Raw genomic sequence first — 17,829 nt, forward strand, 5'->3', positions numbered from 1 at the left:
TCACTGGGAGCTTATCTTTCACTCCCTTAGTGACTTTCTGTGTCCTCTGTTCTCTGTGAAAGACAAAAGACGCCGTCCCCCTCCTGTGTCGTGACTCAGGGGCACGGACGGGTCCGTACTCGATCGACCGGAGGCCGCAGGACAGCTCGAGTGAACCATGGAAAACGCCCGGGAGAGCGCCGCGGCGCAGCAGCTGGCTTTTCCCACCACCAATTAACCCTTTTTTTGGGAGAAAACGACACGTCTGAGTGACACATCTGCTGCCGGATGATGACACTTTGTGCTGCCGTGTCTGCTGGGATGTTGTGTTGCAGAGACACAGTCGTAGTTTTGTAACTCGCTCTATTGTTGCTCAATGTGAAAGCGAAGTTCTGACCTCCACCGCTCGTTCCCTTTACTCCTCCAGCTGCTTTTGCTTGACAGAGACTCGTTGCAGTAACTGCTGCTGTCTCTGGGTTTTAGCTCATTACTGAAACCGTCAGTAACTGTCACACCACAAAAATTTGAGTTATTAATTATTACTGTTTGTAGTTGACACCGAATGTACATTTTTCCATTTATAGGCTGTATTCAGGTTAACGTTGCAATGAGCTGATTATTAATGTTACAGTGTATTTAAAATAGGACCTTTATCTTCCAAATTGAGTTGAAATGCTTCGAGCTGAAGGTTCAAGTTGATTCTCTGTTGCTTTATTCAGGTAGTTGCCATCGTCTGCTCTGACGTCCTGTCACCTCAGGTTCAAATTGTGCTGAGGTTATTTTCACTTTTTTAAAAACGAAACCGGTTGCAACCGCCCTGTGGCCTGCTGGCCTCGTTAAAGACGCAGAGCAGCTGATTGACGCCTGATTGCGGGTCAGCTGCCGTCATGTCCGTGTGTGTTTGTCGTTCTGCTTCAGCTGAAGGAGACGAAGCCGCTGCTGATTGTTCACACATTAGTGCCTGAACCGAGGGAGCTGAACCAAGCTAATGCCCTCGAGTTTATTCATATCCTGTGCGTAAATGCAGCTTCAGAAATACTGAATCTATTAGAATTTTGTTAGTTTGAGCTTTTGAGTGAGCGTTTATGTCGCCAGCGTTATGCTACATGAGGGCGTCGGACTATTAACCTCGCATTAAAAGAAGCCTTTACTACTGTGCTTTTAGAAAAACATGATTTAGCCTGAATGAATAGTAAACAGTGTGTGTGTGTGTGTGTGTGTGTGTGTGTGTGAGAGAGAGAGAGAGAGAGAGAGCAGAGAGCTGGGAAGGACTCCAGCTCCTCTGTCTGTCTGTTATGTGGCCACTGGTGTTGTGGATGGGGTTGGGCTGGGTTTAGTGGAGAGGACAGAGGTGTGTTTTCCTCACTGATGCTGCACATCGACATTGAGGGAATAACCAAAGGCTGGTGAGCTCCAGTCAACTTCAGTTAGGGGCTCTTGCAGTTTTCCCAGTGGTGCACTATATTGCCTTAAAGGAGAAATCAATGAGGTGATAAATTGTAATGGACAGCAGCCCTTTTTATTTGCTGTGTTGCTGCAGCCCGCTCTTAAGTGGGTGCTTGCATTCGAATGTAAGCTTGACTTTATATAATTCTGCTCTCCAGTTATGATAATTGAGTTCTTTGGTCCATTTGTGTTTTATTTTCCGCTTGTGGCTGTAGCGGTTCGTTACCTGAATCAACACGGCATCACCCTCTAACACTGGGGCCACTTTATTTTATCTTAGGCTAACGACGTTGAGGTTGTTACCATTGTTTTTGCCACAGAGTGACATATGTAGCTATTTTCAGTGGTGGTAGGAGGCTCTCCAGAGCTTTCTGGCAGGTTCTATATTCCAACCATTGAACCCTGTCGTGCTATGGGAGAATTGACAGACAGATATGATTCACGGTTTCAAGGAATGTGGCAGCTGATGATTCTAATATCCCTTTATTACACCTCCTGGATTTGTGGATGTAGCTGAGCAAAGGTGTCCCACCTGCTGGATATTTTTAAAAGATGCTTTTGGGTGATACAGGAGAAGAAAACATATGTGCCCTACCTTGTTTGCAGCTGTTACTTGCGAGCAAATGATTTGCATTAACCAGCATCGAAAGGGATCAGAAATGACGCATATCTTTGGAGGTTAGCATGCTAGTAACATGCTCACATGCTGTCTCCCACACACACGGTTTCTCTATGTGTTGTGATTGTGCAGCATGACCTCTAAGGTGGAACCATTTGGCAAATTCAGCGTAACCACATGATATTTGGATTATTCCATTAACAGAAATAACATTCCTTAAAAGGAAAACTCTCCCTTAATCAAAGAATTCTAGCAATAGCAGCTAGCTGTAGCAGTTAAATCTACTTTAATGTAAAGTGCTTGCTAATTTAGCAAGGTACCAATCTCCCGATATTCCCATTATTGAAACATTCGGTTGTTGTGATTCCACAGTCCTGGCAGGTAGAACTGGGTCAGGTAGGTGTTTGTCCGGCATCCATCAGTTCTCCGACAGCTTCTTTAGTTTGGTTATTAAGTATTTGCCGGCTGTGTCCACATGGCCCGAAGCGGCAGAGATATTAATCCAAGACCTTCCTCTTTCTTTGTCTCTGCAGGAAAAGAGGAGTACGTCGCCACCTTCAAAGGATCCGAGTTCTTCTGCTACGATTTGTCCTTGAACCCGATTCAAAGCAGCAGCGATGAAATCACGCTGTCGTTCAAAACCCTGCAGCGGAACGGCCTGATGCTGCACACGGGAAAATCCGCCGACTACGTCAACCTGGCGCTGAAAAACGGGGCCGTCTCGCTCGTCATTAATTTGGGGTCCGGAGCCTTCGAAGCTCTGGTGGAGCCGGTCAATGGGAAGTTTAATGACAATGATTGGCATGATGTCAAAGTAACGAGGAACCTCCGCCAGGTAACCGTGGTGAGGGTGACGCGGGGGCTCAGGAACTGAAGCAGAGCTTAGATCATTACCATCGTGCAGTATATTGTTTTACCTTTCAGGCACTTTCAGGCGGGGCGGCCAAAAGAAATCAGGCTGCTTTATGGCAGAGAGGAACCAACTGCACCTGAGCAGAAACCAAGAAAAGCACAAATTCACATGATGTTACGTTACATAAGACAGGATATGTTATTGGGTTCACTAATGAGGACCGCTAATTCACACTGAGCCTCCATAATATCAGTGGAGGGGCGTGATTGTCCAGGAACTAGTGTCCCCGGCTCTGGGTCCCATCCTGGGGCCAGGTCAAGGGAAAATCTCTGATATTTCTTCTGCCTGCAGAACGCCGACGCTATGACTTCAAGCTCCACGAGCGTGGCCTTGAAGTCTCACCTCATATTTCCAAAGAGAGCACTGAGTAACGGCCTGACCTGTTTTCTTCAGGAATCTCATTCGGCAGCTTGGGCCAATTACATTTGTTCATCTCGGAGCGCCGTTCGCCCGCGGCCATGCCGGCTCATTATTGGAGGGCCGGCTGGGATCCCGACGGGAGCGGGAGCAGAGGCGCCGGTGCTGTGGAGGAAACGATTACAGCTTCACATTTAGGAAAAAAAAAAACGTTCACCTGCGAAAAAAACAGAGCGTCCTGCTGAAATTCAGAGGTCGTCGCCGTGACGCTCACCTCCGACAGCAGCTGCTCACCTCTTAGTCCCCGTTGTCAGTCAAGCCTTGGCTGTACCTGATTGGCCGGTGGTGAAGACTTGCTTTCCAGGACTCGGTGCTACGTATCTCGATCCAGACGCAGCAATATGTCTCTCCCCAGCCTTTGCCTTATAGCCTATTGATCTGATGTCTCGTTTTTTTAGTTTCCCATTTTTAAAAAGGTTCTTTTGAAGAAGTTCCAGCTCGACTTTATTGCCAGAACAACATGTGTCTGCTCATGGTCGTCATCAGGCCCCGAGGTGCTTTTAGCCTCGTAATAGCGAATGCAGGAGAATTGCAGGAGTTCTGACCTCTCGTGGACACCCAGGACCAGGGTTGAACCACCAGGAAGACTCTTCCTCTCCTCTTTTTGAGAAGATAAATGTTTGCATACAAGTTCAGTTTGAAGGGATCATTTCACCCCGCTGTAATTCCAAGGAGCGGTCTCGGAGGGCCAGGCAGCGCTCCTTCTGGGTCAGACCGGTACCCGGTCAGAAAGCCTTAACATGGGCAGAAACTGGGTCATCTTGGGGAGCAAAAACAAACACCACCAGATACAATAACAGAAATCAGATTGATTTTAGGAGGGACGCAAACATCCAGGTGTGTCGAGACACGTGGGATTCCGGCTGATGTGATTAATGTCACGCTCGGCTCCCGTGTGGCACAAGCAGATTCTCCCGTTGCCAACGGCAGGAGGCCCGGTGACGTCTTTGTATAGTCTTAATGTATCTGCTGACGCTTCTGCCTATTTTTACCCCTGAATAAAACTGAAATCCAATCAAGCGTCCTCAAGCCCCCTAAATAAATAACAAACACCCTCCCCCCCAAAAAAAATCTTGATTGCCTCCTGCACATCGAAGGGGAAATTTTCGGCCTACAAAATGGATGCAGCCGGCTCCAAATGGTGGAAAGCCGAGCGCACGCTGCGCGGGGGAAGAGCGCGGTCCCCCGGAAGAGAAGAGGCCCATTTGGGGATCATCAATAGCGCCCTACCTCTAGAGCCAATCAGAACCCGAGTTAGGACACCACTTCCTGCCATGATAGGCAGGTCTGAGGTTTTAAAACCGCCAAACGGAGCTGGGAGGGAGTCCCTCTGCTAGGTCCTCACCGTGCTTTTTTCTTGTTAAACTTATTTTGCCCGCCCCCCCCCCCTTTTCCTCGACGTTACTAACACGCTTCCGAAACTAACATCACTCATGGAATGTGTCATTCTACTAACCAGTATGGTTTTTAACAATGTACTAACAGTGTTGATCATCATATGATTTGAGTAACAGTCGTTATTCTGTTCACAGTTTTTAATTTCCTTTCTCCCCCCTTTTCCACATAGCACTCAGGCATTGGACACGCTATGGTAAACAAACTACCTTGTTCGGTAGACACCATTCTAATTGTTCCTTAGTTTGGGTTTGCCGTGTGTTTCTTTTTTAATTTCTTAACCGTAGACTTCATTTATCAGAACCCAAAAAAAGGGGGGTAGGGGATTGCGGTTGGTACTCTTCTGCTTATTTTTGGATCCTGTTTTTATTTCTCGGTCCATTCATTGGTTTCACCCTCTTTGTTTCCTGTCCAATTCTGTTTGATCCACGTTTTTTAGGAGCATCATTTCCAGCCTTTTTCTATCAGACTGTGGCTGATATTGAGGGCCTCCTCCCCTGACGCTCTTTGCCTCAGCCAGTCGTATCCCTCCATTCACTTTGCATGGCATGGCTGCTGAGTTACACGCTGCCCCCCCCCATGTTTGTAACCCCCGATTCTCTTGCACTTTTTCTTTTTGTGGCTTTTGTAGTGGTCGTAAGCGCCCTGCATGCATTGTGCAAAAACACTCTTCATCCCGAATGTGGGCTTGGGACTTTTTTCGTTTTGTACGGCCACGATCAAAAAGAAAAGCCAAATGCATGCACGGTTGTGTCTAACCTCCTCAGCCATTGTCCTATAATTTAGGATAACTGCTTTTTGGAGCAACCTGGCACGTTTTCGATATCTTTTGCTGGACGTACTAATGTGAGACTGGTGATTAAACTAACCCAGTTGACATCCTACTAACACCATTTTTGTGTCTGCTAAAGTACTTTTGAGTTGCACCAGGGCTATACTAACTCTCCAGTTCACTAACTTTCACTAACTCCAGTAACATTCCTTTGAAGGTTTCAACTCTTCCAACTAATAAAGATGGACAAAATAAACATGAGCAAAAACAAGCAAAAAGACCTTGAAGACAGACATGAAAATGGGATTAAAACAAAAAGAGGCCCGCCTGTCATTGACAACAAGAAGGAAAAATCATTCATGCTGCAATAAAAACGGCCGTCTGAGTACAGTTTGCACTTTTCCGTGTGTTTCGTTGTCTAGGTAACGATATCCGTGGATGGAATTCTAACCACCACGGGTTACACTCAAGAGGACTACACCATGCTAGGTTCGGACGACTTTTTCTACGTTGGAGGGAGTCCCAGCACGGCTGACCTCCCCGGATCTCCAGTCAGCAACAACTTCATGGGCTGTCTGAAGGAGGTAAAGGCTCTCTTGTACTGGTGGGTGTCAGGCAGTCGGACCGTCCTCACCTTCTGGACATCAGAACACATCCCTCTGCCCACGGACTGATCTGGTCTCATCGCTTACAGTTTACTTGAATTTCTTTCTCGTCTTTTTCTTGTAAACTTTTTTCGCTCCTCCGCCCCCTCATCCCACTCGAACGAGGGTTTGAAGGCACCGCTCTAACTGTTCATCTTGTTGCAGGGTTCACTGTAAAAGCAAGGGGCGCACGCCATTATTATTCCATACTTCACCCCTAGAGATAAAAAAAAGAGATGGTTTGGCAAGTAATTTCCTCAGCGAAGGCTTCATAAGTTATACCTTTCACTTGAAGCTGTATGGTAGGACTATTTATTTTAGGTGCTTAATGGGGATTTTGACCTACAGCATTTAGTACTTGAACCACCAGGGGTACATTATAAAGATATCTAGATGGAAAAACATCCACTAGAAAGGTAGATCCAGTGGCTTCTCATTGAAAAGCTTCTCCCTCTCTCCTCCTTGCCTTCTTCCACTTGCTCCTTTGCTGCCCTACATTTTTGTCTCGCACCTCGAGCACAGTCTGTCCTCTGCGTTGACAACCTCTCGAAGAGGTCCGAGGCAGCTCGGTTTAATGAGCAGGTCGGGTGCAGTACATTGTGTCTGCACGGCGTGTGTAGCTCATTACAAGTCTGGCTGTTAAGGGTGTGTCTCAGTTAACTACATGTCTCTAAGGTGCCGTAAATGGGTTGACAACCTGGTGAGTATGACGGGTGTTGTGAGCTGGCCTCTCTGCTAACTACAGCTGCTGCTCCCAGTGTCCTGAGATCCATCCACCAGATTGCTCCAGACTATAGTGCACGTGTGTGAGTGTTCCCAGTAGCTGTGAAACATACATAATTCCCCCCCGTGTTATTTGTTCCTGTATTATTTAGTTTTACTGCACCATGCGGATGTCAATACTAAAAGGATCCAGTAACCCTGCTCACTGTAAAATCAATGGTTGGTTTAATTTACCTTGACAAGCTTGGTGCATCAATTCCTACAGAGGAATCAAAGACCGGCGTCTTGACAGAAGTTCGCATGTGTTGTGTGCATGTCGCACTCCTGTTGTTTCTGAAACAGCATCACACAATTATTTTGCTCTGTTTCTGCCCTGCCTGGCTGCTGGTTCCGGTGGTAAAACAGTGGCGCAGTGCTAGCTCAGCCGTCTTAGGGCTAGCTTGATAACTAAGCTAGCTTAATGACAAGTACTTGCAACAAACGCTGCAACACTTGGACTCTGTAAACGTGGCCTTTCTGTCCAGGAGAGAGGAGAACATCCCTCCACCATTTTCACTTTTTTCCCCATTCCCTGTGCTGTCAGGCAATTCTTGTCTAATTAATAGTTTCATTCATTTTATTCTTTAATTTATTCATGTAATTTGCAACAAAGGAGAGTTTTTTGTTCAACCAGGATAAAAATAAAGATAAGGGAATAAAATAAAAGCCTGACATTAATATTCTTTTCCTTGTTGTCTGATACAGTCAGCCATGAAACCCATTTACCAGAAGCTAAGCCTAACTAACCTGATGCTAATGTGCCCCTGTGAGCATCTACCTGAACAGTCAGACGGAGCCGATCTGACTCGGTGATAAACATGAAGCTCCACGCAAACACAATCCCATCGGATGTGTCCCCGTTTTCAAGTGAACACGTGGCAACAAACCAAGAACATGGGCAGCCTTATCCACAAGAGTAACAAATGTGTCCTGCAAGGAACAATATTCGGCAAATCGGAAGGTCACTTCATGGAATGTTGTAGTGCTGTGCTTGAGAATGTAAATGTAATAAAGAGCTCAGTGGAGTCTTGACTTGTGGTTGGGAGACCACATCTCATGGTCAGAATTAACCAGTTTTCTTTTTTTTTATTTAATTCTTTCTAGGTTGTGTACAAAAACAATGACGTGAGACTCGAACTGTCCAGGCTGGCCAAGCTGGGCGATCCCAAGATGAAGATCCACGGCACCGTGGCCTTCAAGTGTGAGAACGTGGCTACCCTGGACCCCATCACGTTCGAGACACCCGAGTCTTTCATAGTTCTCAACAAGTGGAACGCCAAGAAGACGGGCTCCATCTCTTTTGACTTCCGCACCACGGAGCCCAACGGCCTTCTGCTCTTCAGCCACGGGAAGTCCAAGCAGCAGCCGAAAGATTCCAAGATTCCCCAGACTCCCAGGGTGGATTTCTTTGCCATCGAGATGCTGGATGGCCATTTGTACCTGCTGCTGGATATGGGCTCGGGAACCACCAAAACCAGGGCGGTCAACAAGAAAGTCAATGATGGAGAGTGGTACCACGTAGACTTCCAGAGAGATGGCAGATCAGGTATTTTTCTGCTTCTATAGCATTTTTTTTTTTTTTTTTACAAACTAGATCCGTCCAAACTCTACCTACTACATACTTTAAATCAGGGGTGGGCATCGAGGGCCATATCCAAGCCAGACTTTCTGTCCTGCAGGTAAACACTCTCACCTGGGGTTCCATTTACCTTGCTGAAAGCATTTCCTGCCTGGTAGGATGCAAATCCCGGCTTGAATTCAACCCTTGAGGAATAAATTTGACCTCCTCTGATCCTCCAATCCATGAAGGCTAGAATCCAGCCAGGTTTTGCATCCTACCAGGGAGAAACCGCTTTCACCAAGGTAAATGGAACCCCAGGTGAAAGTATTTACCTGTAGGACAGAAGGTCTGGCTTGGATACGGCCCTCGAGGGCTGGATTTGCCCACCCCTGCTTTAAATGCTTGATTCCGTGTCATCTTAGTCCAACCCACAGGGTCACAGTTAAAGACCCACTATTGCACAAACCCGCTTTAATGCAAATCTGAAGACTTCGACCCCCTGAATCAATATGACACGTGTTATCATATCTGATGCACACTTACCACAAATACCTTTGCCCTCCCTCTCATCCTGTCCTCTGAGCCATGGGCTGCACCCCTCCGCTCCCTGTTGATCTGCTTATCTAAGCAGCAATTTGTTAGTGTGTGCTTAGAGCCAAGGCCTTGCAATGTCATGCTGCAAATTAGATATACCCCTTGACCATGTTTTCCATTCCATCTTAAGAGGTGGAAATTAGATTAACTGTTTCATTACCCCGCCACCAAGCACCGGTTTGGTGTCTATATTGAGCCCTGCCTCAGTGAAAGCAGGTACGGTTCATGTTTTGTAGCCACATTAGTCACCAAAATGTTAATTTTGGGAATTGTCAATATCAATTCAGCTCAATTACTGAAGTTGAGGACAGTCAGTGGCGTCACAGACGGTTTTTCAGTGCTCGGTTCTTTGGATTTATCTCATGCAGCACGGAAGAAAAGATGTGGGTGACTTCAAATATCATAAATCTAAACAAAATCTAATTATGGTAGCCAGACAATAAGGAAGGCTGTCTCCCTAAATTAGATTGTGCTCATCATCTGTCTTGTAATGCCCACATGCTCCTATATTACACACACACGCACACACACACAAATACACAAAAGCTATCAAACATCTCCTTTTTTGTTAGCTGAGCTCTCTCCATTTGCTGCTCTCTCTGTCTACCCTTCCTGCGTTTCCATGGAAACAGGAGGTGGTCTCTCCCAGGACCGAGACAGTTACTGCACTGTGCTGTACTGTGCTGAGCTTCTCACTAATGACATTTCACAATGATTTCCCCTCTTTTCCTCAAGTCGCCACCTCTTACAGAGCGACTTCTGAAAGCCGCTTCCTATTGTCTGTGGATTAAGGCTAAACAACGACCTTTGTGCCCTTACCGAGTCTCCAAAGCTGCAGAGAATGTGCAATTTTTAACTCATATTGTGGATGCGTGCACGTGCCGTCCTCCTATATCTGAACTCGTGTGTGTTGTCAGTCCCTTAAGCCACACAATACGCCATTATTGTGGAGTGTATAATACATCACACGGCATATTAGGAGTATTTCAGTCCTTTTGTTTTGAAAAGGTCCTGTGTGACTTCCATTCCCACTGGGTGCATGTAAATTTAATGGTGCATGAAGTAGAAAATTTGTGCAAATCCACTATTACAAAAGCCTTGACAACAGCCCTTCTAAATACGGACTTTTGTATTGAGTCGGTTCCATAAATTAGAGCTCGTATTCACACAGACACTGAGGAGCTGCGTCGTCTTCATCCCTTTGCTTATTCCTGGGTGTCGGAGCGCCCAGCGGGGTCCCGACCCCCCATCAATCCTGGGAAGTCAATATGGAAGAGCATGGTGGTATAGTGGTTATTGCTGTTAGAGTGGAGGGCCGTGGGTTTGCCCCCACCCCAGAGTCCATTTTAGAGGCAGAATATGCATTTTCTTTTACTATAGTAAAAACTGTTTCGTTTTTCAACCATCCCATGTAGACTAGAAATAGAAATTCATGTTTGACCTCCAATTTTACACTAGTCTTTTATAGTTTTTGCTAAACGGCATAACGGCAAAAGAGAAAAAGCGTTCCAAATATAAAGAGAAGGTGAATTTTCTTTGATACTTTATGCATACCTAAAGAAAATAGCCGCCAGTTCTCTTTTCCAGCATCTGAGTTTACTGAACCTAACATTCACTTTCGGCACTCACGCAACCCTGGTTATTATCCTGGTGGATTCTGGATATCCGTGCAGGCGTTCACATGGAAGAGATGGAGATTCAGCATATGACCAGCTGTAAACATGACAAGTCCTCTGGCAGCAGCGCTGCAGGGTCGGCTGCCAAATGTGAGAAGCACAGCGAGCAAAATGAATCGGGGAGCGTGAATGTGCAAGTAATAAACTGCTCCGTTGAGCTAGGCGTCATTTATTTATCGCATGCGTTGACGGCCGTGTTTCATTATTTTAAAAGCACATTCATGGCTTTAGCCTTTAGCCGTTGCATCCAACATCTTTAGCTTAAACAAATGAAGAAAAAGTCCCAATATAAAGATATCAAAGCTGCAAGTTACATCTAAAAATGACGTATAATCAAAATAACCATATTTTATCAGGCGATAAGACCGTTACAGGCGCTACAGGCTACAGCTGCAAGTGTGGCGGATCATGGTTCGTGTCCTCTCAAGTTTAGCCATCTTTTAGTTCAGGAAGCAAATGCTAACATCTCCTAAAACTCAATGCATTAGAGACGCTAAAAGACTTTCTGCTTTTAAGTGAGGGCTTCTGGGCTGGGGAGTGCTGCAGGTCAGTCATCAAAGAGGTTCCACAGACATCGCTCACTTCCTGCCAAAATCATGGCCGCCACTCCTTCACACTTTGTAGAACGTGCAGCATCCGCGCACGCAGCCACTCCGACGGAGAGGGGGAATCCAATCACATGGAGAGGTTTGGCTGTATCGCCTTAACTGGATTGCGGTAATCCTCCGTCTAACATGTTTTGGGGATGTGTGTGTGGGGTTAAGGGACATCAGGCCATGTTGAGCCTTGCAGCCAGTGCAGGAAGTGCAGATCTGTCACTCCTTCAGCATTGCTGCTGTAGTAACACTCAGACTTACGAGGTTATGGAGTATGTCGGCCTTTGAATAGTCTCCCATATTCACTGACCACTTTTAAACCTTCTTTAACTGCCATTGTTTCTTCAGATATCCTCAGCTGCTGTGTTCCTTTATTTGCCTTTTTATCTGCCATCATATACCCCACTTCCTCCTCTTTTTCTTCCTTTCCCAGACAACTTTATCTCCTTGTTAACATCTTGTTCTTTACCCATCTCCTCCTCTTTTATGTTCACTCGCATTAGAGGAGACGCGTTCCCTTCCCTCTGGGCTATGAAAGTTTTGACTTTCATAGCTCCTCCAATGTGCATATGTATGTTTTTTGTTGCTAGCGTGGTGGTGGCAGATGTCCCCATGGGAATGCATAGAATCTTCTGAAACCCTGCTGTCTACGCCTTCCTATACATGATTGTGACAAGTAAATAGGGCTCTCTGAACAGATGGATAAAATATGATGACATTCTTCTCCTGTTTGCCACTTTTATCAACTTAGACAACCATCCGTACATCTGGTGTTGTTTACTATTTATGAGCACATATTAAACTATTTAAAAGGCCATTACTGTTTTTTTTTTCCTCCTCTTTTTCCAGTCTTTACAAAGCGGTGCTAAAACCAAAGGGGATTCTAGGCTAGATCCCACCACTACTTCCTGTCATACAGTGAGAATATATGGAAAGGAAGTAGATACTTCCATCACAATGACATGCCAGACCCCTGCATGACCAAAAAGAAGAAGGAAAAAAAAAAGTACCCACAATAATGAGTTTGAGTTTTGTAGTGAGCTCGTTAGCTGTTACCTGAAGGGAGCTGTTCTGGCTGCATGAGATGCGGCTCTTGCCAAGTGTCCAGAGCTTGGAAGTCACAACAGCTGCGGTGGGAGAAAGCTAAGACGTGAGATAGATCGCTAGCGAGAACAGATGCTGAGACCAAAGCCTTGAGAAAAGAGCTGGACCATGTGAGCGGGATCAGGTTAATTACTGCGAATTTGGGCTTTAGCTGCCATCTGATCAATCCATCTATCTCTAACTAAGGCTAAAGGCTATTGGCTAATAGTTAATCATGCTAATTCTGTCATGGTTTGCACCTGCCACTCAAAATGCAAATGATGATTTTTTTTTTCGTTTTCATTTTCTATCTCCTCTGCATCAGTGGCCAGTGCAGATCCTCGGCAGTGAGGTATATAGATTACCAGACGCACACTCGGGCAGCTGCCATTAATTACCGATTCACAGTGGCTTCTACTCCAAGAGTAACAGATCCATATACAAATTAATCACAGCGGTCTGAGTCAGTGAGGCCTTCCTCTCCGCAGCTTTACAGTCCAGTCATGTCCGGTGTTGTTTACCGCGCTCAAGATCGAGAATTAAACCTGAATGAGAGCAATAAATCATGGCGAGGAAACACACAAAGTCTCGGCGCAGGTTTATGTGTTGGCGGGGGCAAACATACGGAGAGACAAGGTGAAAAAAAAACAACCCCTAGCCCCTTAATCAAGTTCTAAAAGATGGCTATGATGGGCTTTTTCCCCTTATCTTTTTAGTCGGTTGGCCGGCCAAAATGAAAGAGGCAGCAATCATTTTTCTTTTCCTCTCCTTTTTTTATGACCACTGCTTTATAGATAAAGAAGATTTATTATGGGAAGTCCAAGGAAAATGGAGAGGATACTCCGAGGGGTCCTAGATTAGGCTACTAATAGACTAGCTGTCCTGTGATTAATGTGTGTTATCATCCCTCATCAGTCACTGTAAACGAAGAAAACCCTGTCTCTGTCTGGATAGATAGCACTAATTAAGCTAATTTCTTCATCAAATCACGTATGATTGGGCCTCCTAACATGTTTCTGAAGAGTTTTGACAGCGAGACCACAGGTGGGGGAGCGACAAAATACCAGTGGCCAGATTAAGAGGAAAAGGACATGAAGGAAGCCAAAATGACCATCAGTAGGATGATTTATAGATGTAGGATATGCAGCTCGTGAGAGAGGATGATGCAGAGCAGGAGGGATGAAATATGTGGTATCACACTGTCAATTACACAGCAGCAAAAAAGCACCTGTACCAATGTTTCCTTTATTTTTAGGTACCATTTCCATCAACACTCTACGCACCGCTTACATGGCCCCTGGGGAAAGTGAGATCTTGGACTTGGATGATAATCTTTACCTTGGAGGTCTACCAGAGAACAAGCTGGGCATGGTGTTCCCCACTGAGGTGTGGACGGCGTTACTCAACTACGGCTATGTGGGCTGCATCCGGGATCTTTTCATTGATGGACAGAGTAAGGACGTCCGCCGCCTGGCCGAGATCCAGAAGGCGGCCGGGGTCAAGCCCTCGTGCTCCAAGGAGCCTCCCAAACAGTGCTTGAGCAACCCCTGTCAAAACAACGGCGTGTGCCGGGAAGGCTGGAACCGCTACGTGTGCGACTGCTCTGGGACCGGGTACCTGGGCCGCTCCTGCGAAAGAGGTAGGACTTTTTGCAGAACGCTCTGTGTTGGTTTACGACGCTTCGCAGCGCCGCGCGCCCACCTTTTCACACCCACATAGCTGAGGTGGGCATGAATCAGCAAAAATGTGAATATATTTGGGCTCACAGGAACCGGAAAAGCACCCATTTTAAGCGCAGGCACCGTATTTTAATTATCGTCTGAGCTCTTTTGAAGTGAAGTTTGTACAGTAGCACCAGACAAAAGCCTCTTATCCAGGCGTGTAATGGAATTTCCACAGCATTTAAACAAAAACCCGGAGCAAAGTAAGTCTGAGAACGTGCAAGCGGAGATGCAAAGTCCCAGACAGGCAGGTCGAGTGCTGAGTGGCTGACGTTCATCGACGCTGACTGGCAGGTGACGGATGCCCGGTTGATGCGCTGCGGGCCACGTCCGCCGTGCACACTGGCCTGTAAATTGGCTGTCTTCTGCTAAGCATTTGGCTCATCAAACCACTCGCTCATGACTGGACCCGGTGCCGAATACTCATCCTAATTACTTGTTGAGAATAGAAGTACCATCGGGGATTGTTCAAGAGTCCGCCAAGAACTTTAGCTCTTAAAGACCTTATAGAGGAGCGCAGCAACTTTTAAGCTGTTTCCTTATTAGACTAGACGACAACATGATGAAGCCCTAACATTATAAAACAAAGACCAATCTTCACATTCTTGGAAGCAGGATGTCTCAGGATTGACCGATTTAAAATATCCACCTTAGGGAACTTCCCTTGACCATCGTCTTGATGACTAGTCCGTGGCCTAATCAAGCTAGTCATTAGAGTTAAGGGTTAAAAATAGATATAATGAGCTATGTAGCTGAAAGGTGTGAGAGGTCTGCCAGAGTTTTTAGCTCATTTGAGTCGCTGGCATTGATTTCTATCATTTCCTAACAGCTTATTCTTGTAGATGAGCAGGCCGAAGCAGACAGACGGATGCCCAAGTTCTCAATTAAAAATCAAGCCTGTAACCTGACAAGCAGCTGTTACAAACTAGTTAGCTATGGAGAAAGGATCCGTACACCAGCACAACATCTGGACCATAGAACCACGCCGGGGATTATTTCATCACGCTTGGCTTATAATTTGAGCCGTGAAACAGCGCCGCGAGTGTCCGCTGAACTGTCATCACTGCAGTTCTCTGTTAATGAACGCCAGAACGGCTGGGAAACGCAATCTCCATGAACACGTGGAGCTCTAATTGGATAAACAATCTCCAAAGCAGAACAGAAAGCTAGAAGCTCACAGAGAATCCCTGCTGTCGAGAGCTGGAAGTGTTTAACGCTTGGCCCAGGTCTGCAGTGTCTCCTGTATTTAACATGGCGGCTATTCCGAGTCAACAAATGTATTTATATGTAACAACTTGCAGTAGTCTTGGAAAAAGTCTTGCTTTGATGAAATAATAGTATTATTAAAGTTTTATAAAAGCTTTACAATGAAAACATATGTAGTAATAGTGGCTGATGTTACACAGGCAAGTCATTTGTCAGGTTTTGTCGGCGAAGGAGCCTGAGCGTTAGCCAGCAGGGCGTGAAAGTAATTCGCAATACTCGGATTCGGATCCCAGAGGCGACCTCGGGGAGGCAGGGGAGGTCTGGGCGCTGGTCGAGACCCGCAACATGTAACGAGGTTAGTTGTCCCGCGCACGCACCAGCGCGACGCGTCGTCCATTTGGTGCATTTGACCTCCCTCTGCCACCGTCACACGCCGCCACAACACGCCTCCCGCAAGTAGAGGGGAGCGAAAATCCCATACATGGAGTTGGAATCCTGTTTTTGGTTTAAAAAGCAAATGGCCAGAACGCTCAGTTCTGCAGAGAGCTGAGGCCAGACTCCATTCCAAAACCCCCTCGCTCGGAGGCGACCTTTCTCAATCTGTACTTGCTATAAAATGAACACCCTGCCAACTATTCTGGCTGTCAACTCCGTCCCACTTCTCCACGGTGCTAGCGTGCCTTCCTGGAGGCCAAGCAGATACGCTTCACATTCCAACGCAGACCAGTTTGTTTTTCTTATTCCCCTTTGAAGAGGAACACGCGGTCCAGTCGCTCACTACGATTATCCAGAAGAGATTGCACAACGAAGATCTGAAAATGGAAATTCCCCTCAACTTCACTTACATGCATGAAATTTGCTAGACACGTCGACCCAGAGCCACTTTCGGAGCCACGTGCTGACACCCACAGAAAAGGCTACATTTATTATATATTATATCAGTTTCCATCAGTGTTTTTTTTTAAAATTTGGGTGAAGCCTCAGTTATCTGCCTGAAGAGGGCCCCCTTTTCCTCATCCAATCAGGTTCCGTTCACTACATGAGTGCATTATTTGTGCTCTGTTTTATGACCTTTGGTCTGTTTGTTCCCATGTCAGGCGCGACTTGACACGAGAACTGGGAGAGATCTCGGCTGTTGCTCTCCATCCTCACTCAGGTTGCTGCTCTTATCCAAAAATGTTCCGAAAAGGTTGGAGCAGCAGATGAGGACACTGTTTAGGAACAGATGTCAAAAACAGCCGGAGCGTGTCACGTTCTTATCCCAGCACGATGCATCTGCGTGGGAACAAGAGTCAAGTTTTCTCTTCCTGGAAAAAGAAAGGGAAAAAAAAGGAAAATAGCACATTAACTCCAGCTGGAATGAAACGCATCCCACACAGTCGCACGGCGCTCCGCGGTTTCCGTGTGACTCTTTCACCTTTATTCTTGCACATTGCGTAAGACGATCCCAGAGTTGGGCCGCGGAGCGTGTTTGGCTTAATGCTGCTGGTTACCGGAGGATCCTGGCAGAAGCAAAGGCGGCAGGGACGATCCAACGTCCTCTGCATTCTGACACGTGACAGAATTCCAGGATGGAGCTGAGAGGAAGAACCAAAGGAGCAAGCGAGGCAAGCAGAGTCCTGACTCCTGTCTCCGACACTGTCGTTATGGCCGATCTCCTCGTGCACTTTCATTCCTGCTAATGAGTTGACAGGAATTAGGGCAGAGTGCATGGGGGAAGCGGAATGGGCGCTGGATCCAGATTGTTTCACTTCACTGGGATAATTACGTTTTCCTCAGAGTGTCTTTGGACTCAAAAATATCTAATCCAGCCTGACCTCAACTCCAAACAATAGCGGGAAATGGTGCAGCTGCGCACGCCATTGCCTCCCCTCTCCTCCCCTCATCTGCTCCCTGAACGAGCCTCTCCTGGCTTCCACAGCCATGTGTCTTCCAGTCGTCTCTGGTCCGTGTTGGAGACTGGCATCATTTATGGTTTTGTGTGGGAGCGGTGGTAGAGAAGATGGGGCCTGGAACGCCGCCAGCTGTTTTCGTGGCTCCAGATTGCCTCCGCACTAGCAGGACGAAGCAGGCACCAGCAGGCCGAGGAGCTGTCAAAAGAATTAGCTGAGCTCTCACTTATCCATGCATGGTGTACCACCCGGTGGCAAAACACAGCTACTACATATGGCGGAGGAGGGCGCCGACGAGGAGCGCGAGGAGCAGGAGGTGGAGCTCTTGAATAGAACCATGGAGCTATTTGCCCTATTTTACAATGTTAATTAAGCAGACAAAGCAATTTCCCCTCTCACATCCCAAATGTCTACTTCTCCACTGTTCCTCCAGTTGCTAATTAGCCCAAATATTAGTCTTACAGTGAGCGGCTAAGGCGGCCTCCCAGATGGCAGAGTAGCGTAGGTGCACCGCAGCACATACCCCCTAATGAGGTATGATGCGCTTGGTTCC

General features: G+C 46.6%; 1 protein-coding gene across 29 annotated transcripts in view; it reads left to right on the forward strand.

Annotated features, from left to right (window-relative positions):
- Positions 1-17,829, forward strand: part of nrxn1a (neurexin 1a) — a 162,676-nt gene that overhangs the window by 51,724 nt on the left and 93,123 nt on the right. For 19 of the 29 annotated variants that reach the window (XM_029834606.1, XM_029834599.1, XM_029834622.1 and 16 more), the window contains 5 exons: positions 2,578-2,879; positions 4,942-4,965; positions 5,964-6,125; positions 8,052-8,493; positions 13,713-14,096. In XM_029834606.1, the coding sequence (XP_029690466.1) occupies positions 2,578-2,879; positions 4,942-4,965; positions 5,964-6,125; positions 8,052-8,493; positions 13,713-14,096 (1,314 nt within the window). The remainder of the gene's footprint in view (positions 1-2,577; positions 2,880-4,941; positions 4,966-5,963; positions 6,126-8,051; positions 8,494-13,712; positions 14,097-17,829) is intronic. The other 10 variants (XM_029834605.1, XM_029834607.1, XM_029834614.1 and 7 more) reach the window with 1 other exon arrangement.

The sequence above is a fragment of the Takifugu rubripes genome, chromosome 4 (assembly GCF_901000725.2).
Source record: "Takifugu rubripes chromosome 4, fTakRub1.2, whole genome shotgun sequence".
Taxonomy (NCBI): domain Eukaryota; kingdom Metazoa; phylum Chordata; class Actinopteri; order Tetraodontiformes; family Tetraodontidae; genus Takifugu; species Takifugu rubripes.